This window comes from Morone saxatilis, unplaced genomic scaffold (genome assembly GCF_004916995.1).
Source record: "Morone saxatilis isolate NCDOM2014 unplaced genomic scaffold, NCSU_SB_2.0 Contig16, whole genome shotgun sequence".
Classification (NCBI taxonomy): domain Eukaryota; kingdom Metazoa; phylum Chordata; class Actinopteri; family Moronidae; genus Morone; species Morone saxatilis.
The window spans coordinates 9,021,884-9,032,622 of NW_023339718.1; the positions used below are offsets into that span (position 1 = coordinate 9,021,884).

The following is a 10,739-nucleotide window of genomic DNA, read 5'->3' on the forward strand; positions in this document are numbered from 1 at the left end:
ACTCACCCCCTCTTTCTCTGTCTCTTGTTCCTTCTCTTTCTTTCTCTTCCTCTACCTCTACTGGTCTTTCTAAGTGGTCTCAAAGGAATGCTCTCTGGTCCAATAACCCAGGAGGCTGGCATCATAGAGACGAGAGCGAGAAAAGAGGAGAGAGAACGAGGGAGGTTGGGGAGTTGGAGAAACTGGGAGAAGGAGACAGTTGTAAGGAGGAAGAACAAGTGGGGAAATTAAGATGCATGAAGTTAAGTTGGAAAGTAACAGAGCTCAAAACTTAATCTCAAAAGTGAGATTGAGACTTAACATCAGGAGATTGATGGATGCCTGGCTTCATGAGTTTTGTAAATATACACAGAGGAACATTTATTTCACCATGCCATCGCTCTACCTCTGCATAATTACAAAGCAAAAACAGATGCCAGGGTAACCATGCAGAAAATGAACTCCTCCACTGCCGTCATATTACTCTACGCTGGCCTGTGTGGCACAAAGGAGAGCACGCTGACAGCTTTCCACCCTGGCATTAGCACTGCCACCCGCCCTCCTTCCGTCTCCATGAAATTCATCGCAAAACTATGTTTGAACTTCAGTTGACAGGACGGTGTCCTGTTGTCTTTCTCACAGGGGAGAGCTGTTACCAGTTTAGGAGGTTCTCGCTCCCCCTCACCACAAGGCAGAAACATCCATCAACACTGGGCATAAGGCTCCCACTCCAGGCAGTCTCCCCATCTCTACTCTCTTTCTAACTCTGTCTGCACACTTTCCTTATTTTGGTCTTGTCCAACCTGAGGAATCCCGCTCCCTCCCCACAGCAGTATTTAGAGTATGGGAGGGGGGGCATGAAGGAAAAGAGACTTTGATGATTAGTTCACTGTATAACTTAACAGGAGCAAGCATAATTTGCATTTTAAAAAGTAGTGATGTCCTCCTAATGAGGCAAGCTGCTAATTAGTCATTAGATATTCTTTTTCAATCCCACATCATCAGCTCATTGAGGGTAAAGCTTGTGTAAACATGTAGCCGTCAGCTGTTCGGTATGCTTGGCTTTACTGGGGATGGGGAAGATCAAGTTGTGCACCTGGTTACAGCTGAAATACTGTATATTACTGGTACCTTCTGATGCTGCTATTATTTACTGTTTTTCAGCCAACGCTGCTATAGATTTATGGTTTTGGGTGCTCAAAACTCCCCTGAAAGAACTGTGAAAAATAAAAACTGTACAGTGAATTGGTGACATCCTCAAATAAAGCATCTTGAAACACTTGAACACACCTTGTCATGTTCAACAAAGTCCACAAACGCAGTCCTCTCTACTTCCACAGGTTGGCCGTGTCTGTCATAGAGTGCCAGGACAAAGTGGAAGAAGTTGGACTTGCGGAGATTTGAGGGCGGCTGCTTCTCAAAATGAGCTCTTGACAAGGCTACTCCACTGAGGACACAACAGGAACAGACAGTCAGCTCACACTTGCCGTCATGATATTTAAAACATTCATAGTGTTTTGATAAATATAAAGCTTATTCTTATTTGGATTTCCCTCTAACAATGTATATAAATCATTGGCTGTTGAAAATATTTCTCCAAATAAATACATTTCTTTAAAACTAAATACCAGACATTTTTCTCTACTTGCAGTAAATCATTAAAACTGAATTAATATGTATATTTACTGGCATTTTAAAAGAAGTCATTCAAATATTTTAAATGTTTTTAAAGGCACTTATTTTCCCATTGGTTACAATGTTTTTTTACTCTTTAAATGTTAAGGGCCTTCAGTGTACCCATACAAATAATTATCAATGATCTATAAATAACAAACATACAAACAAAAAAATACAGATCATTTACAAATATTTGTTTTTTCCCATAACTTGAACTTGTCTTGAATAAACTCTTATGAGCTGGAAAATTTACACAAAAATCAAACCAAAACTTATTGAAGGTATGTTTTAACTTAAAAACTAAAAAAAGTCGACAATATAATCAACAATTTTAACTCAGAAGCATCTTTTAAGCATCTTTAAATTAATGTTGAATTTAGACTTGGGCATATTCCCTCAAAGGAGACTCTCTTTTATCTTAAATCAAACCAAAAAAAAAGATCTGCAGAACAGAGAGCCTGCTGTTTTTCTGTAAAATTAACTTCGGTCTAAAATGGGCCATTTTATATTTTTTTCAGACTACATTATGGATATTTTGGTGACAGCCGTAACAAAAAAAGCCCGAGGGAAAATTTGCCTTTGAGGAGTTTTCTTTTTATTCTTTATAAAATATTACAATCGAGATATTTAAAACGTCATTTAACGTTCAATATAATGCTCTAAACACAATCCGAATAGAGCAATTGCTAATCACTTCCTACAGTAATTGCTATTTATATTTTATGTCTGTTAAGATACGTATTTTACGAATTAACTTGTTGCCTTGATGTTTTTTTTTATTCTTGAAAACGTTACTGCGCTTTTATGACTCTGTTTATACTGTTTTCTAAACTTTGGACACAATCAGTTTGCGGCATAAGAACACTGATGTGTGTGTTTGTAAAGAAACGAAAAATATGATCAGGATGACTGAACATCTGGAGGGAAAGTAGAAGAAATAAATGTAAAGTGTGTTTTCAACTACCAGAGGAAAAAGCTTTATCCAAAAAAAATAGCTGCTGTGGGAAAATATATAATTACCTTCAGCAATCACATAGCTATAGCCTAGGTTTCGAGAAATGATCTAAAATATATAGCCTAAGCTATATTAGTTGATATTTTGCACAAGAGTAAATTATTTAATTAAACGCTCCTTATGTGTGACTTAAATAAAGTTCTAGTTTTTGTTTTAGCTTCTGAAAATATAGGCCTACTTTATTTTTGTGCAAATAACCGGAACTTTCTTTTTATTACTTTACAGAATAATAATAATGCAAACTGTTGTTCTTTCATCATATTTTAAGATTTGTTTTAGGAGTCCATCCTTTGCAACAAGTAGTTTGCAGCTCTATTCTGAAAGGACGCCTGTTCTGATGTTAATATCCAAACATTGTAAACTGTGCTCGGGATGCTGATCGTGAAAACAAATTATGTAACGCTGCTAACAAGCCTGAGCGCAGCTGGTTCAAAGAGTAGTGAGTAATGGTAATGTCAATAAGATCAGCTGGGTTTGTACTGTACCTTTGCGCCGCTACGTTCGCATCCACAACTCCGACATTACGCACCCACGAGCGGACTGGATCCATCTCCTCTCCAAGACTTCTCTCTTTTAATCCGCTCACTTCTCGTATCAGATGCTCTTGGATCCCGAACATTTAAGCCCCGTTTTGGTCGTTTCGGTGCACTTTTATGAACTTCAGGGGAAAAAAACTGAGTTGGAGAGCTAAAGCACTTTGGCAAACAACAGAAGGTCCACCCCAAGGTGCTGCGCTCCCCAAAGCGCCGCAAGAAAACTGAGCTTTCACAGAGCTCTGAAAAATAAATGACCGACGCTGTGTGATGTTTCAGAGGGCGTCTCAATAAAAAAAAAATCCACTCACACTTTTTTAAGGCTGAATCGATGATAATAGATATAGTCCCCCACTAATTGCGAGCATTGTCCAAGTGCAAATCTCCAGCTTCAGTTCGATCGCAAATAATCACCTGCTCGCTGGGCTCAACTCCTCAGACAGTTCAGGACGAGTCCGTCTCAGAATAATCTTCAAAATGTGTGTGTGAGGAAAGTCTTCTTCAGTCAAATGGCCAGATCGGATCAAAACAGTTGATCCGAGGGCCAGGAAGCTCACAGTGAACCGCTGTCTTGAAGCATGAATGAGACCCTCTGCTGGGATAGAGCGTGGAGGAGGGGCCTTAGTGCCATATGGGGGACCGATTGTTGAAATGGATGCTCTCATTGGTGTAAAGTGCATCCGTTGTTTGGACTTCTGCCAGATTCAGCATCCAACCAGTGACTCTTGCAACAAACTTTACACACATTAAGTTGGACCGGGGCGATAATATGGAAACATTTTACACATTGAAAAGCAGAAAGTCTTTAAGAAAGAAATATATGATTTGCTGTGAAATTGAAATGAAAGCTCTTCTTTGTATGTCTGGGTGAAGAGAAGGGGGGGGGGCTTACAATTACTATTATTCATCCTCAAAATGTTGTTAACAAAAGGTTATATTTCATTCACAAAACGTTTTATTTGTGTTCATTTCTGAATGTTATAGATTATTAAAGCCACTTGTAAATGTGGGTTCAAATTCTTCTGTACAGGCTGTGCTACTACTGCCCTGAATAGTCAGTACAGCAAATCCTGTTTGGTCTATTCATTCAAGTCAGAATTTAACACAAGTGCGCTCTCGACAGGCGCGTATTCAGCAGCTCCACCGTCTGCTCCTTTGAACGCAGTGATTCCGCTGAGGAGGCATCGCATCAGTGTCAGCCGCAACAATGGCCGTCTGGTTGGTCCATCAATCTCCGCCAGCGGCAGACAGGGCTGCGCTCTGATTGGCGTTTGGACCGCTGCCTGACAGTGCCCGAAATTAGTTCTTAATCAATGCAACAGACTGTCTAATCAAATCCAAACTGGTCATGAAATCAGTTACAAATAACGCTGATAAGGCGTTGTTTGGCTATTAGAGAACTATACAGAAATCAAAAGCCATATTGCGTGGATATAGAAGTAGACGTTTTTGGATAGAGTCTAAAGTTTCTTTAACTGCTGGTTTGTAATTTCATAGCGGCTCTTGTAAAGCAATCTGGGCACTACAGCACTGGGCTGTAATAAACCCTAAAAAGTGTCAATTTCTACTGTTTCTGTCAACAATGTAAATCCATAAGCGCCTCATTTAATATTAATCAGATTTGTGTTTATGGGATTTTTGAGTCAAAATGTTCTGTGTTTAGGCCCAACAAAACGAAATGTTTTGGGGCATTTTTATTTGCAGACAAAAAATTAATTTCCGCTCCTGTTCCTCTGGCGTTGAAAAGGAAAGTTGTTGGGTTTTTTTTTTTTCCAGCCCTGGCTCCTTGCCCCTTACCGATACTATTGTCTCTGTGTGGAGTTTGTGCGCCTGGACAATGGATGTAAATCTCCCCCCTTGGATCCCGCCTCAACCCACCATCTGCCAGCGCGGGACAAAGTCAGATGTTCCCCCAATTATGAGAGCAGTCTTGGGGAATCCTGCTGCAGAGTCTCCGCCCTGTCGCCTTGTCCCTCACACACTTCCCCATAACATGATTGACAGCTCTGCTTAACCGTGACAAATCCATATATGATGACACACTTTAATAAAAATTCCTCCACTAGTTGCAAAACTTCCAGGCGGACGTTTTGAAATGCAGAGAGAAGCGAAATAATTATATGTTACTTGTGTAGATTTATCGGTTGTTTGACGGTACCACTGAAGAGAACACTGCAGCTTGTGCAACCACATGATTGATTTCGGTGCCTTGCTCAAAAACTCAGTTAATCGACCCAGAAGGCACGCAGGAAATCAAAGCTCCCGATGCCTCCTCTGCAAACTAAAAGGAACCTCGAAGAGAAAATAATAATTAAAAACTTTGGATTTGACCTCGCTGCGTTACAATCACTGTACGGGAGGAGTGAGGATAAACCCATCTAATCTTATAAGCCTTTAATTTGAGCATTAGTTGCCTCACCCTCGCACAGCATTAATGTAAGGTGACACACAGACATCATCTGAGTCACCACATACGTTTCTAGTTGATATTTGATCGAACAGGTTTCTGATATCACGACAAGATTTGGTTTTTATTATCAGGTAAAGTCGGTCATGTGTGCGCCTTCTCTCCATGTTATGTACCTGCATGCTGTGTATTTATTTAATGGTTTTATTTTTTTAGTTCAGAAGGAAGTTTCTCTTTAACCCCCAAAAAGACACAAATCACAATCACATTTAAAAAGCCATCTTCCAGGTAATATCTCACAATGTTCACCTAGGCCTATATTTTTTTTTAGCTTTATCAACCATGGAGCTATATTGATCATTTAATATGAGGGATTATGATTGTATATGTGAACGTTTTAAACAGAGGATTAATAGAAAATCCCTCTGTCATATTATATAACTTATATAACCTTTCTCCCTCCAGCCCCACAGGTGCGAGAGGCTCGGTCGTGGTTATCACAACCCGCACATTTGGACCTGCTGCCGTCTGTATGTGTGGCTTTTCTAATTTGGTGAAGCGGAGAGCCGGGGCGAAAATGGGGGGGATTAGTCAAACCACAAACGTCTTTCTAATCAATTTAACCCGCTGAGACGGTCAGCCCGTGTGTTTTGGGGAGGAGGTGAGTGTGTGTCGGGGGGGCGGGATCAGTGACTGCTAAACCAAACAATGGGTATCGGTGCCGCTCGTCTCTCCGGCATTTTCCCTGCTCCCATGGACACCAGAGCCACTCTCTGTGGATGGCACTGGTGTCCACGTTTAGGTCAGGAGGGGCGTGGTGTGTGTGGTGTGGTGCTGTGCGGTGTGTGCGTTGCCGTCGTGCGTTGTGGTGTGTGTGTGTGTGTTTGGGGGGCGGTGCCTGGAGACGCAGCCAGCTGGTTCCCGCTCCCTCCTCTCCACTGTGTAGGAAAACAACAGAAGCTAATGCGACGCCACAACGTCTTCCTATCGAGTCGTCACATTGCACACTCGTTTTTTGTTTGCTTTATTTAGGCAAAGATGTAGATTCCCCCTGGGGAGTGGTCGGCATCCGCAATTAAGGGCGGCGACAAGTGACCGGCTTTAGCCTATTTTTCTTATTATCAAAAACCATCATCTGCTAACTTGAACAAACATGTTGGATTCAGCTCTGTGACAAACATGGCCTGTTGGAGCTGCAGCATTTCCTTAAAGATTTTATCAGTTTTAGAAGGACACAATGCAACAACTTCTGCACAGTTTCTCTCTGTATCTTTCTTATCTTTATCTATTTTATATTTTGAAGTAACTTTACTTTTTCTGTGTGATTTTGTTGGATTTGAATAATTAGTATATTTGTATATTTGTATTGTATAATTTTATCGCACCACATTGCAATTGCACCAGGTCACATTCCTCATAGGCGCAAAAACCTACTTGGCAATAAACAGAATTCTGATTCTGATTCTGATTCTGAACTAGAGATGCTTTGTGTCATAATGTGTTGACATAATAAGCCTATAAAAAACCTTGTAAGAGTTATTGATGTAAAACTGTCTCAGAAGTTCAAAAGTGACTCCTGAATATCACAATATTACTGTTACAACATGTAGGACTTTTTCATTTGTTTCATAAAATAGAGATTTTTTTGTTTGTTTTCTGGTAAATTGTTTCTATCATCGAGTTTCACAATCACTGCAGACCTTGATGGTTCACTTTCATTTACTTGTGTAGTTAGTCAGTCGTGTTAGTTTTTGTTTAATGCACATACCAGTGTCCAGACTACAAAACCACCAGCAATGTGAGGTGGTTAAACAAGACAGACAAGAACAGAGTTTCTACCATAACAATACAGTCAAAACAAAGAACTTTGTCACATGTTATGGCAGAGAGCCACTAGAGCTAAATCTGGCCCAGGTATCATTAATTAAAATTAATAACACCTGGAGGTTTTCAAGCAATTAAATGTCTGCTGTAAAATAAAATAAAATAAAAAAGTATATTTGGCAAGTTTACAATTAAAAATGAACAGTTATTTGGTATGTAGTGATGCCAGTGCACATCAAAACGTGCTAAAACAACCCTTAAAAGCAGCTCACCCTGGACTCTAGCAGTCCACAGATTGCATTTAACTACTGTATGAAACTTATAATTGATTGATAAAAAATGTTTTGTTGGTTCTTCAGATATAAAAAGACGTCTCACCTCCAAGTGATGAAGGCACTCCCACATAATAAGTCACATTGAATCCATGGCTTACAGCATCACAGATGTACCTCAGGTAAAACCCACCAAAACTATTTGCTAAACCATCTACCCGTTTTCAAGATGACATCTTTATGACATACTGTAAATCCTTTGTACAGTAAATCCTTTGTTCCTGTAGATCACTGAATGATTGCTCTGGATGATCTTCATGATTTTCAGGATTTGTTATAGAAACTTTGGGGATTGTCCTGCATTCCTGATTATAGTATAAATAACTCAGCTACTGAACTGTGTTTCTCCCAGCAGGTTCTTTCTAATCAATATCAAGATGCTTAGGGGGAAACAACGTTCTTAAATTAAGATATTGTAGATACAACATAAATAAATACAAATTCTGAACAATCTTTCTCTTAATTTAGCTCCAAGTGATCAGCTTACTTTAATACTTTCCTTTGCTTTAACTGAAACTGTTAAACTGTATGTGTTTAAAGCAAAGATTAAACTTTCTGCTTTATTTTGCAATATAGCAATATAGGCTACAAATCAACAGTTCAACTTGACAACCACCATTAGTCCTATATGCTGTGCAGGAGCTATATTTCACCCAAATATCGGGGTCTGCTTTCCTGTCCTTAAAAAATTGTACGTCAGTGCCATCTAGTGGTCTGCTTAAGAACATCATCAAATATTTCATCTTCTAAACTCTTGTTCTATATCATCATTGATTTCAGTCAGAGGCAGTTATTCATCTGTGCAACAAACATTTATTAATTTCAAAGTTAAAGTCTTAGACAAAAGATGGAAATTTTGTATTTTCCATCTGTAGCTTATTTAAAGATTACCTGAGAGCTTACATTCACTTGCCAGACACAGGCTGTAAAAGTTGTACTGAAGTGTAAACATTTCAGAAAAGATAAAGGCAATTGGAAAATACCATAAAATGATTGATTCAAAAGAAATTAGAAAAATATTATATGTCAATTTAGGTATTGCTTTTTCACATTAGTATTCAGTAGTTCAGTAGTATTTCAGTAATCAAGAGAATAATATGTAGAATCAGCTTTGCTCTTTTACAGTTCTGCAGATATCAGTGCATTATAAATATTTCTTCATTCAAAAAAAAGCTTTTAAACAGTAAAAAAAATGCCACAGGTTTTCAAACATTGTGCTTTTCCATTAGCTAGGTCCACCACAAATAAATCATTTTAAGGAATTATTTTGTCTTTAATTACTTTAGAGAGAGGCAGCTTCCCTATTTATAATTCCTATTAGTACATTGGTGACTTCAGCAAACTCTCAGAAAAGCTCTGCTGACCTTTAACCTGAGAAAATGAGAATAATTTAGAGCCCCTGTGTGGGTGCCCAGGTCCTTCATTACTAGTAAAGTGGAGGTAACTGTACTAGAACGTGATAAGATGCTTTCCTTTCAATTAATTTAGACTAAATAACTGGTCAAAACAGACTTTTTGCAGTGTTTTGATGATGTCGTGGGTCAGCAGCTATACAGTCTCCTACTCAGTGAACAGCAGATGCCCTGAGAAGATACTGTCACTGGTCAGACCGTTGTTACCCTGTTTGGCCAACAGCCAGACCCTGTCTCCCTTCTCAAGCTTAACGTAAGCGCTGCCACTGGCTGTGATGTAACCGTTCTGCTTGGTGGTGAATGAGTGCAGAATCAGCTCTCCGTTACGCATCAAATCCATGCTGGCAGAGATCTGGTTGATGGTACAGAAAAACTGGAACTCATAAACACCTGGACTCTGACAGGTAAAGTAGCCTGTCTTGGTGTCATAGCTGTTCTGTCCATTGTAGATGACCTCCCGGAAGGCGACTGGTGCACCAGCTTTGGGGAAGTTGTTGCCCAGTCGCACAGAGAACGCAACTCTCGCCGCGTTGCCAGGAGGTCCAGGGGGGCCTCTCAGACCACGTGGTCCTCTGGGTCCTGTGTGAAAAAAAAGTCAAGTCATACCAAAGCAACTTTCCCATTGTGGTATTTAAAGTAATATTTTAGTATATCATCTTAAGTATTTATGTATAATAGTACAGTAAGTGGTAGATTTACCTCGGGGTCCCACAGATCCACTTGATTCTCCTGCTAGAAGAAGAAAATAATAGGAAAACAAATCAGTATTTTAAAAATACTTTAATGCTGGCACTAATCGTCTTCGGTCAACTGTGTCAGAGAGGATTTCAGGCCATCAACTCACCACCCTCCTTCCATGGACTCAGGTCAAAGGCAGGGATGTCCTGGCACTTGGTGTAACCGGGTCCTCGAGACCGATACTGGAAGGGTCTTTTAGGTACTTCAGTAATACCGGTGTTGTCACAGATTATGCGAGCAAGTGAAGTCTCTCTCAGGGACTCCCTCTGGGCCTCAGTGAAGACTCCCTCATTCTCCCACCAAAGTCTGAAATTGGGGAGTTTGGGAACATTTAAAGTCATGTAAAAGTGAATATAAAGATGCAGGTGACACAAATATCTCCACATCCATAACAATGTAATTTATGTTATATACCGGTCTCCTTGGCGGATCTTCTGGAACTGGGTGGCAATCAGGCAGGCAAACAGGGGTCCCACTCTTCCTCCACGGACAAACGGCTCGGCCACTCCTCCCAGCCACACATCAATGTTGTCAGGTGTGCCGTAGAGATCCAGAAGTCTCTCAGCCAGATCAGTGTTGTTCAGAACTTCAGCCAGCTGTGCCTGGTTTTGTGGTTGTGACAGCCCACAGAACTTCCGCCATTTATTGTAGCCTAAAAAGACACTTTGCAATGTTTTAAATATATGATCTGTAATGCCTGCAAAATCCTACATTTGTCAGCAAAAGTCATTCTAAATGTAAAAAAGACTAATTAAATACCAGGGAGTCCATGGTCTCTTCCTCTCTGCATGTTGAGAGCGGCTAGATCCAACGCCAACTCAG

The 10,739-nt window shown here is 40.1% G+C and overlaps 2 protein-coding genes across 4 annotated transcripts in view; both read right to left on the minus strand.

Annotated features, from left to right (window-relative positions):
* Positions 1-3,779, minus strand: part of ebf2 (EBF transcription factor 2) — a 28,628-nt gene extending 24,849 nt beyond the window's left edge. For all 3 annotated transcript variants that reach the window (XM_035659032.1, XM_035659031.1, XM_035659030.1), the window contains exons 1-2: positions 3,157-3,779; positions 1,270-1,426 (exon numbers count right to left, since the gene is read on the minus strand). In XM_035659032.1, coding sequence (XP_035514925.1) covers positions 1,270-1,426; positions 3,157-3,290 — 291 coding nt within the window. In that variant the 5' untranslated portion in view covers positions 3,291-3,779. The remainder of the gene's footprint in view (positions 1-1,269; positions 1,427-3,156) is intronic.
* A 4,789-nt stretch (positions 3,780-8,568) lies between these two features.
* Positions 8,569-10,739, minus strand: part of LOC118326198 (eosinophil peroxidase-like) — a 9,001-nt gene continuing 6,830 nt past the window's right edge. The window contains exons 12-16 of the mRNA XM_035659145.1: positions 10,677-10,707; positions 10,332-10,569; positions 10,024-10,223; positions 9,879-9,911; positions 8,569-9,758 (exon numbers count right to left, since the gene is read on the minus strand). Of these exons, the coding sequence (XP_035515038.1) occupies positions 9,328-9,758; positions 9,879-9,911; positions 10,024-10,223; positions 10,332-10,569; positions 10,677-10,707 (933 nt within the window). The 3' untranslated portion in view covers positions 8,569-9,327. The remainder of the gene's footprint in view (positions 9,759-9,878; positions 9,912-10,023; positions 10,224-10,331; positions 10,570-10,676; positions 10,708-10,739) is intronic.